Source organism: Contarinia nasturtii, unplaced genomic scaffold (genome assembly GCF_009176525.2).
Source record: "Contarinia nasturtii isolate CC-2019 unplaced genomic scaffold, AAFC_CNas_1.1 Cnas_scaffold_78, whole genome shotgun sequence".
NCBI lineage: Eukaryota > Metazoa > Arthropoda > Insecta > Diptera > Cecidomyiidae > Contarinia > Contarinia nasturtii.
Genome location: NW_022197436.1, coordinates 95,608 through 116,096, shown reverse-complemented (window position 1 = coordinate 116,096; position 20,489 = coordinate 95,608). Strand labels below are relative to the sequence as shown.

At 33.9% G+C, this 20,489-nt stretch overlaps 1 protein-coding gene across 1 annotated transcript in view; it reads left to right on the top strand.

Moving 5' to 3' along the window:
* LOC116338380 overlaps nt 1–15,239 on the top strand; it is a 64,190-nt gene extending 48,951 nt beyond the window's left edge. Inside the window, exon 9 of the mRNA XM_031763589.1 lies at nt 14,930–15,239. Within this exon, the coding sequence (XP_031619449.1) occupies nt 14,930–15,045 (116 nt within the window). The 3' untranslated portion in view covers nt 15,046–15,239. The remainder of the gene's footprint in view (nt 1–14,929) is intronic.
* Nucleotides 15,240–20,489: the final 5,250 nt, after the last annotated feature.

The window sequence follows — 20,489 nt, the reverse complement described above, 5'->3', positions numbered from 1 at the left end:
TTCAATGCATAAAAAGCATGGTTTTGTTTGCAAATATTCGATGCGTTTATGGATTCATAATATCATTTTGCTCGAAAGAGATCACAAAACTTAAATAAAAAAAAAAATGAATTCACGCACATAAAATAAATGCCAGATAATATTGAAATATTTACTGACTCTGTCTCTGCTAACAATATGATTTTCTATAGGGATATAAGTCTTTTTTTTTGTCGTTTCAAATGATTTTTTATTACGATGATGATGACGATAATATATAGTCAGTTTTGTTTGAGCTGGTGATGCCTTGCTACATTGATCCATATTATTGGCGATTAACATGTGATTCAACACAAATAATGAGTCTAGCTTCATATTCCGTCAAAATAGCTCACAAAAGCTGGCCACATTTTGGTTTGGTATAAGTTATTAGGCTCGCAACAAAAGCATAATGACGATATTCCGATTGAATACAGTAAAATAGCTCTCTAAATAGTGGTGAATTCAATGTGTGTCACAAATAATCTAAATGGAAGCGAGTTTTTTTTAAATATTTTAGCTGATTAGCTAATTTTAACACACAAAAAGGTATCTGTGTCACTCATTTTCATACAGGAAAGGGTGTAGGGATGTAGAGAAAAGACAGAGAGATAGAGAGTAATACAATGAGTAAAATACCCGTATTTTAATAGCCATTGAACACACATTCAATTTTCCATCATCTATTCCATCAATTATGCGTGCTGTCGTTCAGTGAACAAATGTAAAAGCACTGTTAATTATAGTAACACACCATTATTGGCTGTGGAAATTCCATACATTTTGGTGAAAATGGATCCTGTGTGGCGATTGAGTGCATTTCATCCGAAATCTACTTATTCGGTGATATTCATATATGAGTTGTTGAGTTCTGAAACCGAAACTAAGTAAATAAACTCAAAAATGATTATCATGCTGTTGAAAGCCAAAACCAACGTTACTCAACACATATGAATCGTTCAGAATGAATGTTTGATTGCGTACAAGAAAAAAAAGAGATTCGTTTACGCACCACCATCATTTCTGTGTGATATCTATTACTCGACGTTGTTTTTATCCCAATTTCGTTGATAGTTTGACTAATTCAAACATTTATTCTTAGTGTTTCATATATGCCGAAACAATTTTGCACCTTTGAAATTTGTGTTTGCACATCACGACGGTACGGAAGAAAAGATAAATATGTTTGTAAAAGTTGCAGTATAAAGAGCGTGTAGAGCAGCGATTGACGACACTATAGCGTGTGTTTGAAACAAAAGATAAAAATTCACAAAAACACACATACACACACTTAGAAAGCTCAACGCTTAAACATCTCGTCAGTTTTCGCTGCGTGGTTTTTATATAGTGGCGGAGCGTAAAATTTACCATGTTCTATCGCCTTTTTACAATTTGAATTACGAAATATGTTGTGTGCCCAAGTTTGTTCAGCTATAATCTGGTTAGAAAATGCGCATCATTTCAGCATTTCACTTGATTTGTGCTAATGCACACCACACAGAAAGAGATCGCGTTTTATCGGAAATGTAAATAAGACGAGAGAGAGAAACGAACGAGATAGACACAGTACAGTGTCTTCCAGAATATAGCTTAGCAGTGTCAAAATTACAAAAAAAAATAATTTGGGTCATTTTCAACAAGGCGATTTTTATCTCACTTAAAGTGTAGAAACACATTACGCCGAGAGAAAGTTCTAATAGATTTAGTCAGATTTAAAAAAAAGAAGAAAAAATCATTTAAAACTTTAAATTAGTTGCTTTTTTCTCGTTTACCTGCTAAAAAGTTTGGATTTAATTATATATTTTTTTATTTCTACGCAAGTAAATATTTTTACATGCAGCATACGTGTGTATCCGTTTATGTAGAGCATTAAAAAAGGGTCAACAGTTGTGGTTACCATAGATGTTTTCAGCGAAAAAAGGCCGAGATATTGTTGGCTTTTGAATGAAATGAGTCAGATCAATTTTCGTTTCGCTTTTTTATGGGCATAGACATTAGACAGTCCTAATGACGATGATTTGGATTCGTTTTTTTTTTAAATAAAAATAAAGATGAATGATTTGTGAAAATTCATTCGAAATTATAACGTATTCATTTCACCATCACAAATGGTAACTGAGGTTAATTTGAATTTCATTGTTCTCGTTCTGTGAACCTTTTTTTTATCCGAAAAGTCGTGTGTGGCGCGTGCCCCTTTTTTTCTCTTTCTATTTCTTTGAATTGGTGAGGCGTATCCTGTGTAGCAAATGAAAACAAGATGATTTATTGATTTCGGTTTGCCATACATATACTTATTCAATCGGAATTTATAACAAAATTCTTGACATGGTGCCATGCTGACGATGAATAACGAAGTATGCAAAATACAATGTATATATTATATTCGATAAAAGCACAGCACCGACCGAGAATAAATAAATCGCTTTATTTGTACAAATATGCGTTTTCAATTTACGTTTATTTTTGTCGTCGTGCGTCGACAACACAAATTATTCAGCAAAGTTGATTGTAAATGTGTAAAATGTCACTTTTCACTATGGTTATTTGTATTTGAAATCATTAGTTGTGATGACATGCGTACATGAACCCGTCGCAAAGCGAACCAAAAAAGAACCATTCAGACATTCCGAATTTTGTGTGTTTCGTTTTATTTTCTTTCTCAAGCATTCAAATTAGAATAGAAGACGAGATTTCTAGCACGAAAAAAATATATGATAAACTAAGAGTTAAGTGGTGAGCAACATTGTTTGTGATGTTGGGTTAGCGTTTGTCAATCAAAACTGTCAGACCAACGATTATTTAGCCTCAACTTTGGATACACGTATAGATCAAAAATGGCAACATCTATTTCCCAAAATCCATTTTACTGAATATTTTAACATTTTCAATTTAGATAAATCAAATGAGTATTATTGATACACGATCTCAGACGGGGATGTGTGTTTTTCATCGATGCATAAAGGCGAAAGGTTAATGAAATCGAGTGAGCGAGAAATTTAAATCAAAATGAAGCAAAAATAAATGTAACACAAGTGTAAAACAACAAAATAAAGAAACAAAACAAAAAATAACTAAAACGTCTTCCAGAGAAAATTTGAATTTGGTTTTCAATCAGCCCGATTTATTTTGGACAAACTAACTAAACGTTTCGATTGTTGTGAGGGAAATGGATCCAGAAACACGAGCAATCCTAGGAGCAGTGCAATCGTTTAAGAAAAAAGCGCCCAAATTGAAAACCGGCGATCGAACTCTATCACTAGCTGTTGACAATTATTCGCCGGGCACATCATCGCATCAGCAACAAAGTAATATAGCGTCTGGTGTAACAATTGATCCGAATTTGTTTATTGATAATAATCTAATTATACCACCGCCGTCGTTATCGCACGTCGTATCATCACCCATACAGGAATTTAGAAAATCAAACATATTTTATGAAGGAAGTAATCATTCGTTGAACAACTATCCCGATTTTACGCATCCGCACACCCATCAAATGTCACGCAAACCAAACATTCGTCGTTCCGATACACTGGATGTATACGGTGTATACGAAATGCGAAAGGCCAATTCGTTCAATGCAAATGACATGACCACCGATGAAATGCTAATGTCCAGACGAACAAATAGTATGCGTCATAGCCAAGCATCTGGTTTTCCATACGAATTGGACGATATCGGTGCATTACCGCCACCAGCTCCACCAATTGTCACCGAAACTGGCAGCAATAGTCGTCGAAATTGTCGTATGCATAAATCATTCCATGATCGTAGCCGACAGCACGAGATAAAAAAGGAGAAAATTGTGGACGCAGTAAAATGTCATTCGCTTGGCGAAGATGGTGCCGATGAAAATCTAATTGTTGGTGTATGTAACAAGAGTCGTCGTCTCAGTCCAAAATTTAATTCGGCCGAATCGTCATTAGATAATGAGGTATTTACACATTCACGAAGTAGCAGCCGAAATAAAATCGAAAGCAATTCATCCATCGAAGCAATGGATGCGATTGAAAATGCTACATCGCCAACAACACAGTCAACGACAAAAAAAGTGATTGGATCGGGTAGCGTACACAAACATAGCTTACAGAGTTTAGATAAACCACATCACAGTTTTCGACGAATAGCACGGGCAACACAAAGTTTTTATTTAAGTCCAGCACAAGCCGAAGAGATGCGTATGCAGCGATCAATGCATGGTTCGTCTGGTTGGTCGGCAGCAAAACGAGTGCACAGTGCAAGTATGCGCACAAAATCATTTCGTGATGTTGTTACTGAAGCGAAAAAATCGAAAAGCTTCATTGCCGATCCATTTATTGGTGGTACAGCTGATTATGAACTATCGCCACGTCGACGTGAAAGCATTAGCGATATAAAAAAAAGTCCACGCTTATCATCTAGTACGTACGATCAAAAAGCATCAAATTATGATGGAAACGATTTAGACTATGACGTTGTAATGCATGCATATCGACAAAATCGTCGCAAAAGCTCCATTCTATCGGCTGGCGGTGTTAAGAAAAAATCATCATCGAAAAAGAAATCCATGGATGGCAATGAAATGGGCATCGATGAAGCCGATACAGAAGATGACGAAACTGAGTCGACGCGCAAGCGAAAACGTATTGTTTGCATATTTGTGTCTTTGTTCTTGAGCTTAGTATTTGCGGGCGTATTTGTTGTAGTATTTACATTAACTTATTCATCAATGACTCAGGTATCAGAAAAAAATAAATTTAATCCACAACCCGGAAGTCGAGATATGCCCATACATTCAATTCACCATGGCGGTGGTAAATATAATTGATTTATCATTTATTTTATTTTTTTTTAATGTTTCATTTCATTTTTATAATATATATCACATAGATTTATAATAGCGCCACAACTTCTTATTTAATAGTTCCATTATTATAGAATTATGTGTAATTCTCAAAAAAATCTCGGTAAAATATCATTATTTACATATTTTGGTTGGTTGTGTTGTGAGCGAGCTTAATTTTATTACACGTTATTTGATCTTGCGAAAAAATTCCAAGCTAGTCATTTCTTGAATTTTCTTCATAAATAAACGGTGCCTTCATTTCTCGGGAAAATGGTGTGTTTACTCGTTGTGAAGCGCTTTCATATCGAATCTTCTGATTCTCACACAAAAGAGATAGCGAACTCTCTTGCACAAGCTGTCGTGATTCAGTGTGAACGAAAGAAGAATGACGACGATGATAAAGAAAGGCAAAGTATTCGTTTTCGTTTTGTTGCTGACTCAAGCTGAATAAGTTTATAAAAGATTTTTAAGTAAATATATTAAAGAACATAAAAGCATTTAAAGTGGATAGCAAAATCATGATGAACACTATAATAACTAACGTAGTGTTTTTCTATGTGGCCCGCTGTATTTGACAATTAAAATGAGATTTTCGCTTTTTGTGTAAAAAAGTTATGTACACGTTGACTATGCGCTAAACTGTGCACCTACCGAAAAATGGAATTATCGAAATCATCTATTTTCCACAATTTTTACTCGGTCCGTTCGTCTCTCTTTCCCATTTTTCAATATATTTTCCTTTTGTTTTTGACTCATTTTGAAAATGGCTCGAGAATAAAAGCCAAAACGGTTTTATGAATTACATATGAAACCTTTGCCGCATATTGTAAGAAATGAAATCAAGCCCTTTTAGTGATCTCCCCTCCCCCCTCTCCCTGTACATGTCTGTGTGCGTGGCTCGCTTCAGTTTTGTTGCTCATTTGTCTGGCGGTCTTTTAGTCATTTTATTTATCTGATCGAAATACATACATACACCGTTTGCCGCTTATGATGCCGTCATTCTATTTACATTCGCCCTATATTATGTTAAGCTGAGGTTTTAGTCTTTTATTCATTTTTATTGCATGAGTATCGCATACCGTGTACTAATAAACGCAAAAGTGCATATACAGGTGTGTGTATATGCAAGCTTTTTCATTTAAATAGACATTTTTAAAATGTTTGAATTGAATTAGATAGTCTTTTTTGATAATGATATCTCTAATCTCAATATCATAAAGCACAAATGAATGTACAAGTGGGAAAAAAAGAGAAAGAGAGAGGGGGCGGGGACGTTGAAAGTAGTACAATAGACCAATTTTCCTCATTTTTTCGTTGTTTTCGTTTTGTTGTTTTCTTTTTTCGTCTTCTATTTCTTCGTCATCTCATTTTTTGCTCTTTGTTATATCTGAGCATGTACATATTTTCATTTATCCATTGTTCTCTTTGAAATATAGTGTTTTTTTTCTTCTTCAGCAAGAAAAAAGAATGATTTACAAACCAAAAACAGAAGAGAAAATGTGATGATGATGATTGTGATGGAAATGAATAAAAATTGAAATGAGGCCATCAAAGTACTAAAGTCGACATCAGCCCAAATTCCACAGATTTAATTACCATTTATACATTGACAAAATTCCAAAGGTATGTACAATGTATTGTTTTCTCTCTAATGGTATGGTTATGATATGGGGATTATTTTGAGGCTATCAAACCGTCACATAACAAATGACAAATGCAAATGAAAAAAACGAGCAACGAACTGAAATATATCGGCATAAATGAATTTGAACATAAAAAAAGGATACGGAAAACCTGACCTGAAAAGCTACAAACAGATATAAAAAACATAAACAGACTCCATCAATATCTAACACCATTCAACATTTATGTCATTCACGTGCGTTTCTTCCTCTTTTTTGCATTTTTATTTGTGCTCTTCTCCTCTCGCCCGGCCCCCCCCCTTCCTCCTCACTCTCTTTCTCTCTTCGTATTCCCACCTAAAACCATCCTTTATAAAGCGTGAAAACCAAATTCATTCTCTGATAATAAATTGAACTTTGTGCTAAAGCATCTCGCATCTCGACGGCAAAAAAATTGTACTTATGAAACTGTGAAAAAATTGTCAATGGAGCAGAAAAATTGAGAGCGACAATAGCGAGCATATAAAAATCAAACGAGTTAAATGTACATATATACATCTTTCGAAGTGACAGAGATAATAAAACGATGAACAGTGCTTTTTTGTTGCATGATTCGCAGTACGAAGTGTGAAACAGTGACAAACAGTTAAACAGGGAAAGGAGTTTTCTTTGAATTGCTGCATGTATTTTGTTTGAGAAAGAGAGAGAGAGAGAGAGAGAGAGAGAGAGAAAGACGAATATGCAGACCATGTTTCTTTGAACCGAGTAATGTGGAAATCAATAAAATATCATATAATATGATTTTCTTTTCAAGAAAATCCCAAGACTTGATCTTCATAACTGAATTGTCTTTTTTGTGGAGGCCGTATGCAAAAGCTTTTAAAAGAATCAAGATAGTAACACTGATGAAACCGACAAAATGTCATTGTCAATTTATGCCATTTACAACACCATCCGATATATGCTTGGATATGCTTGGCTGTAAATTGCACTGAGAGATAATTGAAGATGTGAGCATACATTATAAACAATTGAATCAATTTTGAATGTGAATCGTTGCGAAGTGACCATTGAAAGCAATGGCTTAAGTAAAATATGCATCGGGATGGTGGTACATTGCATACAATACGATGTGCGGGCGATGTTTGCCAACTGAATCGTTGCCCATTGAATTTTAACATCACTTGTTCGGTACATTGAAAATCTGTTAAATTTGCTTGAAATTGCAGCCCCCGTTCCGAAAGGATTTATCCATGCAATGCTCTGGTTACGCTAAGTGCTCGGCATGACTGTGCAGAAAAAGGAATTCCTTTGTTGTTTTTAGCACGTCTCAAGGTCCATTGTAAAATCTCTCATTCTCATTTACAGTTGTCGGATTTTATTAACATATATATTTATACAATAAAATATATCTAATGCGTTGCTTTTTCCACTCTTTGCATACACGTCATTTGAACCATAATAATCAGATATCGTTTGGCAAATGATCAGAATGTCTGCTTTCAAATAAGATCGAAAACAAATGATGTCGCGACAAATTCCGTCTCATGAACTTTGTTCTTTTGGTTTTTGTAGCATAAAGTCTGACAAATGCTTCGATAAGTGTACATATTCAATCGATTTTTTTTTGCTCTTCGTCTTCTTCTATGTTGTTTCGCCTGCTGGAAAACGCTTTGAGATAAAGCTGTTAATGCGTGCAATGGTTATTTTATTCGTCGACAAGAAACAGAAAAAATACATTGTTTCAGGCTGTTGTTCGTTAAATACGCATTTAATCAGCGGCGAAAAAAGACATTGAAAAAAAAAACGGTAATTAAAGGGATCAATGTGTTTCACTTGGGGGTAAAGTAATTTCCAGACGTTAAAATTAGAATAGTCTGCACACAAAACCAGCAATAATCGGATGATGGTATGGTTTAAGCGGCTATTTTGCTTTCTCCATTATTTGAAATGATGACATGTTATCGCAAAAGACATTACTGCATGAAAGAAATTGTATCCAAAAGTACTGTATCGCGTAATAGAGCTGAACACACACACACACATATATATATACAGTTCGCAACAATATAGCATATCGTACTTATTCGATTTCGAATGTTCAGTATGTGTACATCATTTTCACTCCTAACCAATTCCAATTTCAACTACGAATACTCAAATTTGCGCTCATTTCGTTCATTTCAATATTCTCATCGAATGTCGTAAAATTTGTTTGCATCCATTTACATTTTTATGTCCCACAAAGTGTTTTTTTATAGTTGCGCCCCACTCACTGAACGGCGAAATAGAGGAAGAGCGAAAACGAATGAATGTAAACGAGCGACAGCGCACAAAATACACCACAGGAAAATCCAAAAAAGCCGCTTACTCCGAAGAGTTGGCATTTTCCGTAAAATTGGCAGTGAATAAGATTGCAATACTGAATATTTTGTCATTTGAAGTGAAGGAACGAATCAAAATAAACAAAAAAAAAAAGCCAGCGACATTGAAAAAATATAAATAAAGTGATGTATACAACTTGAACATGACTGGCAGAAGTTTTAAAAAAACGGGGTAAACAGTGGGTTGCAAACCATAGGTGGGCACCTTTTTTCTGCAGAGGGGCAAATGGCATGTACCATGGGGGGAAGATAGGTTGACCAGCAAAAAACTCCAGCGAATCGAAAGATTTGAAAAGTTCCTTTCGATTTGTAAACCGAGACAAATTCCATTCACGTGTGTGACAAAGGGGGCAAAATATGGAAACTCCCTCTTCCCAAATCCCAATGGGAATATCCCACCTATGGTTGTGAAGTGAACAAGTTAAATGAACAAACAAATGAAGGGGCGAACGAAAAATTGCATCTATTTTGCTATTGCTATATATGGAAATTGTTTGACGTTGAAATTCAACACAGTAAAATTGACGACATTTCCAGTATCCAGTGACGAATGACGATTGGCGATCGTTTCAAATTCATTGCACCAAATGACATTCGATTCCACATAGCTCAATCAATAAATTTCGCTAAATAGATCATCACTTAGTATTGGCTCTCTCTTCTTGCGTTGTGTCCGCATGTCACATTATATATTCGACTGTAATATTGTTGCTGCGGCATCGTGCTGTTCAGTCAAAATATCTGCAAAACAATTTCCATGTAATTGAAAATGTCATTTTTGCCTATGACATGTTAATCTTCACCATTTTTGTTTGTTTGTCGGTGTACGGGGAGGTGATGACTGCTGCTGCTGCTGGTGATGGTGGTGGCAGTTCGACTGTGTGCCAATTCATCGTCGTCACATTTTTGAACCATATATAGCCTGGCGATTTTATTTATATTCATATGTTTGCAAGTTTTGCCAACTAGGCTTGTCGCATTTCATTTGTCTCTGGGGATTTTTTTTTATCCAATACCATAACATTAAATTTTAAATGTCATTATTTCAAATTTTTGTTCATTTTCACTTCAAAAACTCAAATTATGGATACAGTGTGGATTACCATAATTTAAAAATATTTAGTGTTCCTGCTGGTGTGTCTGTGTCCATAATTTGAGTTTTTCAAGTGAAAATCCACAAAAATTTTAAATTATGGTATTGAAATTTTTCGATATTTTGCATTGGATAAAAAAATTCTCCAGAGAGTAACGAAATCCGACAAGCCCAGACACTCATAAAAAAGCTGAACATTCCTTGCATGATGGCCGCGCGTTCGTTGATTCACCGATTGCATGGAATGCAAGATGAAAAGACAAAATAGTTTTTGGAAAATATTGTCATATCTACCATCACCACACCATAATCACTGTCACCATCAAAACTCCGGTCGTATTTTTAAAGTGCTTTTTGTATTCCCTCTTGATTTTTACATAATCAAATGATTTGTTCGCGCACGTTGTCCCATCCAGGTCATGAGCAATCAGAATGTGTATACGGAATTTTAATCAATCTCACATATTCGAGTATTTAGTTCGTTTTCATAACATAAAATATACATCGTAAATGACTTGCAGTTATATTTAAAAATCGCTATGTATGCGCTCACAATGTGAGAATGCGACACTCAAAACACTTGACGCAATAAATTACAAACTATGCTTTAGGATTAGCTGCATTTTCTCTATCTGCAAAATCTGCACACGTATGCAAATTGGTCGAAGTGCCTAAGGCAATCAAATAAGTTTCGAGATTTGATTGTTGAATCGTGCTCGTTAATCAAAACAATAAGTTAGAAATACAAAAATAGAAAAAAAACCGACATGGTTCTTCGTGTTTTTAAATCGAAGACCACGATTGGAATTCTTGAAAATGGGAACGCTTTCGAATGAATTCACATCGCATATTCGAATGTGTGCAACCAATCATAGTTCGCTTGTCATACGATAACCGAATGTTGTTGCAATCAATACGTAAAATAAATTGTTTGCACTCTACGATACATTTACATATTTCCTACTTTTGTCATTTCTTTTGGAGTTTCTATAGATGGTTGCACCGGAGAGTTGTGGATTTTGTTTTGAGTATTTATTGTGAGTGCAAAAGCGATGATCATACGATGTTCAATTTTTGCAACGACATGAAAATAAATGCTTTTGACAGCATTTGAATTGTGGTAATCGGATAGGTGAAAAGGAATATTTTCACAAACGATCCACCGCTTTGCAATGACACTGTCAATGCCAAAACAATAATAGTAATAATGTGTACGTTATGCCAAAAATTTCCACAATAACACAATAACACGTTCCAAAAACTACCGATTGTAATTTATAAATTGAGCATAATAAAGATGGCAAATACAATCGAATCGTTGCACTCATTTCTGGCAAAGGAAATGCACGCGGCAGAAGATTAAAAAAAATCAAATGAAAACGATGATCTTACAGCAAATTTGAATGACACAAAAATGTCGCTCATCCGAATCACGAAAAAAACATCAGCTTAAACAGTGAATAACAAAGAAAATATATGTATATGATGCGCAAAGTTTCACTATGGTTCTTCAATAACGAGCTCAAGACAAAAGCTTTCGTAAGGGACATTGAAGATGCGGGGTTTCAACTCGAAATAGCAAATATGCAGCTATCATAGAAAACTAGATCGATAAAACGAGAAATGGATAGTGAAGGGGGGGGGGGTGAGTTTCTTTGTGTGCAATGTGTTCATTGCCTTTGTAAAATTATAATAAAGAAAATTGCTCGCGTGAAATGTTAAGACGGTTGGGAACACAAACTGAAAAGCATATATCAGGTATCGCTTCGTTCAGTAAATAAAAGAGAGAGACAGAGAAAAAAAAGTATGCAGAGACTGTGAGCATCACTGATGGAATCTCTAAAATCTCATTGAATTTGAAACTTATTAAAGAATTTTCATTTCAGAGTTCGATATTGAGCTCCATTGATATGCACATTTTTTTCGAAAGTTTTTCGCTAGTTTCAATTTCAATTTTTTTTCTGTTGTTTAGCAAGTTTTTTTCTTCAGTTCCATCAGCGGCACCAGCCACTGAATCACACCAATCTCTCTCTCTCTCTCTCCAACTCTCGCAATTCATTTTCACATCTCATCTTATGTCTTTTGTTGTTTGATGCAAATGGATTGCATATCCTAAGTGAGGCATAAATGAGATGAAGTGTTTTCATGCCAAACACATAATAATATGTGGTATGCACATGGACCTGCTTCGCAATGCAAATGTGTACCATTTATTCGACAAATACTGTCATTTCATTGATCGCATCGCGTTCAAGCTAACACACTTAACAAAAAAAAATTGCACGAAAGAAGGTGCGCGCGAGAGAAAAAAGGCAAAAACAGGGAATACTTGAAACAGATTTGAAAGTCTCACTTCTTTTGCACGTTGCTTTGTTCGTTTTTTTTGTACTATTTGTCGACCCCCATCCACTCTTCTGAACTTCTATGTGCTTTTCATCAAAGAGAAAACATCTATTTGTTCTTTTGCGGTGATGCTTTAGAAATTTTATCATAATTCTCTCTTAATAAAGGATACCAAACTAAAATTGAAAACAGCAAAAAAAAAACGACGGTCGAAAAAAAGTTTAACTCCGCGCGTCCCATTTTGTTCAATCAAACTCACGTTCGGTAGTTGTGACTTGACAAGAGCGAACAACAATAAAAAAAATCGCTGAAAATACGTCGAATTTTGTAAAAAAAAAAATTTGGCATGCAAAGTGTCTATTCTTCTTCTTCCTCCTCTCATCCCGCCACTCATATCGTCGCATACTCATTGCACTTTATTTGTGTTTTAGTGCAATCACTTAGAGATCTTAAAGTAATACATAAGAACGGTTGATAAACAAGCTTTTCTATGCTTTTATTCATTTTCTCTGTGTCGCTCTTTCTCATACATTTGAACAACTAAAATGCATGCAATACCGTCTACGGAAATGTTAATGTTAATACTAACCAACAACAACCCAGAGTACTTTTGCGAATGAAACAATGTATGCTATATTTGTTTTGCTCGCTGGTGGATTCGTTTTATTTTATTTTTTCGAATGAAAAAGGACGCGAACGAAAAACGTTTCGCGATGGCTTAACAAAGTGTGTTGAGCATTCAAGAATCGTAAACTGCCAAATTTGTAGTCGTCGAGCACGGAAGTGCATATAGCCACGGAATGACGATGGTTTTTATTTCATGAAATGAAACAAAAGTTTGCGTTAATTTTGAGTCTTAATACAAAATTGAATAAACTTTCATCGTTTTATTTTGTTGCTTAATAATAATATGGTGTAAGTTTTTACGATTTTCAAAAATCGTTTTACAACAATAAAATGTCGAATAAAAAAATTGTTTGTGCATGTGCTCGAAACTTTTTTACGTATTAAACAAAAAAAGGACAATTCGGCTTGTGGTCGATTTTACTACTAGTATACCATATATGAAATAAGTTTGAACTCAGATTTTTGCTTTTGAAAATTGTGTAAAAATTGAAAGAGTAAGCCGCTGAAAAACAAGCCAAAAAAGTATACCACATTGCATCATTCATTTTTTATACATATATCAGTTGGGTTTTTCGTTTCGCTCATAGTCAAAATAAATAATTTTCCAAATAAACTTCAACAGATTTAATTTAATTGAATTTTTACCGAAATGTTTCAACGGAAATTCGTTATGTATGGCAATCAACACCATCTCTTGAACTGTTTCTCTTGCTCTTGTTCGCTCTCTCTCTCTTACTCTCTCTCTCTCTCTCTGTCTCTCACACGCACACACATATCCAAGGTAATATCAATAAACATCCATTTACATCTTTCATTAAATAAAAAAAAACGAAAAATATTGCGTGCAAGGGAGTAAGCGAATGAACAAGAATCAAACAGCGATCACAGATAGAACATGAGAAAAAAAGAAAGAAAGAAAGAGAGAGAATGAATACAAATAACGACATGAAGCCAAAAAGCGCAATATATTCATACATCAACACAAGAGCGAACACACGCACACATACAGTTCTGAAAATATTCAGAGTTTAGCGTTCATATTTTTCGAATCGATTTGTTCGTAAGCGACCAACTGAGCGATGTTGGTTTGATGGCATGGGATGTCAGTGGAATGATAATGAAATTATGTGCAAAATGTTGAATGGAAAAATATGGAGAAATATTTTGGTAAAGAAATGTTCAACAGCGGTAACACGTATAGTGGTTTTATTCACTCAGAACAGTAACCAGACATTTTGTTTATTTACATTTTGTATGCACTCTGTCTGTTATCGAATGTTACGACTAAAAATTGTGAGTTTTGAGCCCTTTCATCTCCATTTTTTGTTGTTGTTGGTCGGTTTGGTTGGATGGCCAGCTGGCTGGCTGCTTTCTATATAGAAATAACAGTGTTTGTGTCTGTGTTCAACAAACACAAATTGGTGTGTTATTTGTTTGTTTGTTTACCAAACACTTATGCAGGCAGCTTTTAAACTGTTTCTGTTTGAATTGCATGTCCAACGAACCTCTCTATGCGACTTTAATGTCGATGTATTTAAAAAAAAAAATAGGTGACACCAAAAATGTGGAATGGTTGTATTTGTCATTCTCACATTTTAAACGTGTAAAAAGCAATATTTTCGATTTGAACGTGGCCAAATAAATGATAATACGGAAAATGTGTTCCAACTTTGTTGAAGTAAAAAAATGAATTAAGAAACTCTATTACTTTTCACATGAATTCCAACATACAATGTGCTTTGTAAAGGAGGAAAATTTATTCAGTTCCTTCACTTGAATTTAGACCATTTTCATAATTGCAAAGCGGAAAGAAATGCAGATGCGAAAAAAAATTCATTTGAAAAAAAAAGTGTAAACTTTTTGAACAGTGAGCGGATGTATTGTTGAATATTTCTGCTCAACATTTGGTAGATTTTAAAGTTTTTATCGAACTCAGAGATTTGTAGCTTGTAGAAATATCATGATAATGGCATTCAAATATTTTCACTCTCTCTCTCTCTTTCATTTTTCTATATAGTGCGACAAGAGAACGAACGCATACAGGAATCTATAAATCGTGGTAAATTTGGGAGAAACATGACGCACGGTGCATTCATCGGACAACAATACCAACAACAATCACAGCATCCATAACAATATTTTATGATTTTTACGGAAGTTGTAGGCGATAAATTGTTTTAATTTCAAAAATTCAAAGAAAATCAACACAAAAATATTTGAAAAAATATCACATAAATAAAAAAAACCAACAAATTTGAAATGCATAAAATAGATGCAATGATTTTTTAGTATTAAACCAAAGCAAACAAATTCAACCACATACACACACGATCAATTACACATTTTCCAAAAAAAAAAAAAAATGACAAAAACAAAAATCATTTTACGAAGACTTTTTTTTTATTTCATCGAATTTATTCTAAACCAAAGACCTTAAGCACTTGCACAAATTAAATATGCATTGTCTTGTATGTGAACGTAAAATATTATGTAAATGGTATGTGTTGTCAGTGGGGTATACAAATCTTTAAATGTATTGTACTAATTGGTAGCGATAATAGTATTGTTGATTTACACGAAATGGAAAACAAGAAACAAAAATCTAGATGACAAAAAAGAGAAATTAATTGAAATGTAAAAAGAATATCGAGTATTTAACTGTCTGTGTACGTCCACGCGTAGAGTGATCAGATGATTATGGCAGACATAAAAAAGGCGATAGATTGCTTAAGTTTTCGATGCGAAAATAATGAAGAATTCTCTCATCGAACTTTTAACATTGTTGAAGTGAATGAAAAGAGTAGCATATAAATCGGTTTTTTAACTGTTCGCATCACGTACACGATCCTTCGAGCGATTGTAAAAAAAGCGGGAACTTTTTTGGGTTAGAGCACGCGAACACTATGTATGACAAAATAAAAACGATGATCAGAGGAAACACTTTCAATTTATTTTACAGTAAAAAGCGTAGACAACGATAAAATTGAAACGGCATTATAGTCATCGTTGTGGGTGCGTGCACACTGCACATATGCAATTGAATTACACAACATTTTAAATGAAGAGAGTAGAGCTGATGGGATATCAAAAAAACAAGAGACAAAATGTAGCAGAAGATAGAATGAAAATTATTTGCTTGCTAAAAATAAGGGCCTGACAATTCAATAGTACATTATTATGGTATATATCTTCAAAGTTAAATGTGTGTGTGTATGTCTGTTGCCTGCTCAGTTTTCCCATTGTCAAATGCCCCATTCAAATAGTTTGCTCACTGCAATTTCTTTCGTTGTCATTACTTTGGAGAGTGAGAGAGACAGGTGCGAAATGGATTTTCGTATGCATCTTATTGCACAAAAACACACATACAATATTTTGAAGTGAACACTCGAAATGTGAAATGATAATGTCATGTTTAGACCACATACCATGTGTACCTCTGTATCTCTAGGTGTGTGTGTGTGTGTTTAATATAGTACTTTTTTCACCCAAGTGTTTTTCCCAAATATTGATTTAGTTTATTATGTCTATATTTGCTTGAATGCATTAATTTGGTGTGGGAGCGTGTTTTTGGTTAAGTTTTCAAGCCACTCTGTATCACTCTCTGTGTATGTGTCTGTCTCTATCTCTATATTTCACTTTTAAACAATATTTGCGTATTAGATTCCCAGTATGTACGTGCACTAAATTCCGAAAATTGTGTGCAACTACTTGCGTCATTAGTTAATTAAATAAGTGTTGATGGCACTAAGTTTTGCATTTCATAGTCATAGAGTAGCTGCGAAATGGATGGATTCTTGTTGTTAATAGTTCACTTTTTTTTGGGAGGATGGGGGTCTGGTGTTTCTTAATAAGATTGGGCAAATATTTAAAATTATATGGCAGAAGATCTAAGAAATTCTAATTTAGAATACATTTGTATTCCTTGTATAACTACAGTTTAACAAATTGGAAAAGCATCTGTAAATCGTGTGTAAAAGTATGTTTTGTGTGTGTGTGAATACGGGCATTTACAAATGGAACAACAAAACATTTTTAAAATAGTAAAATAAAAAGAAACGTTATAAAAAGGTAGAAACGCCCGACATTATTGTTATAAATGTGATTAAGTGTATGTTTTTATTGTTGTTAAAATATTTAGCGAGAGATTCACAATTATGCGCACAAAATAAAATCGACAGACAGTTAAAATCGTTTGGACATTCATATGCGCTGTCCTTAAACCATTAATACCATTTGTTTGCTCTCTTTTTTTAGCTTGCATGAAATTGAACCGAAAATAAAATGAACAAATGCACAATAAAAGCCAGATCCATATGCATTTTTTGCCTTCTTTTTCTCGCGTTCGCTCTTAGGTGGAAATTGGCATGCTTGACTAATCCTATGAACAAATTGAATTGGCATTTTACGGTGCATTTTGTTCAATAAAAGTTTACCGAATTGTGAAGCACTACATTTGCTAATGCGTTCGGGTTAAATTCGTTGCTTTTCCGTTGCGTTTTTTTTTCTCTCAATCGATTCAAATGGAATATTTTGTGCGCAAATTGAACAAATAGAGATACCAAAATAAAATAAAAAATACTATGAACGTATAGGAGCAAAAAATATAGATGCGAAACACATATTGGATTAACAAAAAAAAAAACGTAATTATTGATGTTGTTGATTGTAGTAAAAATTAAAGATTAACTTGCATTACAGAAAAAGAAACAATTACACACAAATGTCAGAGTTTATTAATGTTACAGCGCTATGATGTTTGCGCTTTATACTTATATCGAAAGGCTGTGTTTGAAAAGATTGGATACGAATCGTTAGCATATGCTATTTTCTATGTTGTGACCAAATACCCATGTCAGTTGAACAAAATTAAGATATAATCTTAATTGCACAACATCGAATTTACTTGTCACTCTATTCACACGATACGGTGGCCATAAGATTAAATCAGATCTTTGCTAAGTTTGAAAACTGAATCTGCTTTACTAATTTGATAATTTCCCCTTTTTTCAAACTAACTCTTTGATTTTGCTCCAAGAAAGGGTCAAGAAATATGTTGGCGTTTTAGAATAGTAAATACCCGCGATACAAACCGAACCATTTTTTCGGATCCACTTGGTGAACAAACCGGGGCAAGCAGAGCATTTTGAAAATAGTTTTTAGTGCGAAGCACGATATTGTACACTCCAAAGCATCGCTGTTCACGTACACATAGTGTATAATATACTGTATATAAACCGTCTCCCTCTAAGAACCAGTTCACACTAGATAAAATTGAAGGAAAGATGTAAATAAGTTCATATAAATGTTCAAAAATTGACAAAAATCCATAACCAATCACCGGCGACGCCACGTATCAATAAGGTGAACACAAAAAGTGTATACAATTGTTTTGTTTTCAATTTTATTGTACGCGAAAATACGTATAAAAAATTCGTTAATGAAGCAACTTTTTCGGGTGCTCTTGCGACATTGAAGGTTTTGAGTCAAGTTTCCTTTTTCGAGAAATAATTAATGACTTAATTAGATTAATGAGAACATCTAGGATCTAGGGGCTTAATACGGCAAAACAATTCACAGGAATTCACGTAAATTCACACTTTTGAATCGAGTGGTTATTGATGAGTTCGGTGAATTCGTGTGAATAGAATGAAATGTGTCAAAATAATAAAGTGAGGTTATGATAACCGCAATATTTTTTAATTTATTGTTTTTTCAATATTTCCGATTGTTTTCGATAGAAAATCGCTCAAAATTGAAAATAAAATTAATTTTTATAAAAAAAATATAAAAAACATTTACAATTTCGTTACACAAAATATAAATATTGCGGTAATTGCCAGCAGAAACTATTCACCACTATCTCACATATTTGAATGAAATCGCCGTAGAATTCACTGGAATTCATTCGTTTGCTGAAAAATTCAGTTAATTTAGATATTATTATAGAATTCAGTCGTTGAAAATTTTGTATTAAGCCCCTAGTCTAGGATTAAAACGAAACTTCAATTGAACAGGCTTCAATTTTCAAATGAAATTGGAAGGCAAATATGTAAATCGTGACATAAATAAATCCTTGCAATATGTGACTTGAAAAAAAAAAATATTTTGCTGTAAAACTTCATTTCACTTCATATTTCCATAATTGCACCCTAAAAAATGTGCACCATATAGAATTCGATATAGAATTTTCTCGCATTTATAATCTTCTAATGCGATTATTCGTATGACATATAACTTGTAACCAAAAATGTCTAAAAGTCAAATATGTAGAGCTGTCAGCTGTGATTTTGCAGTCTGATTTCACTTAAATCCCTTGTTTACATTTTCATAGTAAACTTTGTTATAGGTAAAACTCTCATCGCAAGAGAAAATATCTAACGCTTATTCCATTATAATTCGTAATCAAAATACGTGTTGTTAATGGGCGATCATAATCGGTGTGAGTCAACTTTGTTGTTTGCACATTTGGCTGGCTGAATTCTTCTTTTCAAATTGGTCGACTATTTAGTTGGTTCAAAATATTTTCGCACGACTTTATATTCAAATAGCATTGTTATCCGTCGCGTGTCAGTGGATTATTTCCGTTTTCACCACTGGTGTTAAACACAGCTGTGTTAAAATATTTCGATGCAAGTTTTGTGCAGAACAATAGAGAGAAATATGTTATATGTTTGTAACGGTTTGTCGATGTCTATACAATTGATATGGGAACGAAGAAAGGATGTTTACGTAACGAAGTGAATACGTTCTTTCTGTCTATCGGTAAAGTTCTTTCACACATAATCCAATGAAAATATGCTAAAATGCAGACAAGAGATGTACGATGCAACTCAGTTACTTACCAACACAAACACCGATACATTACTTGGTCGTACATCGTTTGTCGTAACCGTTTGCAAAATGGAATTTTAACAAAAAAAAACAAACATGTATGCTGGCTATTTGGATTCAATCTTTTCATTCTATTCATTAATAAATAAAAGAAGATATCTACTATATAGTAGATCTCTTTTACTATATAGTAAATGTTATACGAATTACGAATGCAAATATAACAAATACTAAATGGAACATTTTGCTTGGCTTAATGATAATAATCAAGCAATGTTTGGATTCAAAGAGACCCGTTGAGCATATTACATAACTCTTCTTTTTTTTTTCAAATTAAAGGCGCACATTTGAAAATTGTTAAAAAAAAGATATAATCCGAGAATCTTGAAATATTCACCAAAAAAAGCTTGGAAAAAACTGCACGATGAAGAAAAAAATGACTAAAGAGAAGATAAAGCTAAGAACAACAAATACAAAACGGTCCATTTCGATCCGATATTGTAGATGCATGAAAATCTAATTCGTAATTAGAGCAAACGTAAATTGCAAGAGAAAATTTATGGAACATAAGTGGCGTTCAAAGCGCATAGTTGACAGAATAACAGTTGATTATTGGAATAAGAATGATTGAAAACTTAACAGAATTTTAACGAAATACACACATAAGTAACTAAACACACGAAAGACGAAGTGCTCAATTCACTCACACGTCAAATGGTAAATATATTTTATCGAAAGTAACTTGA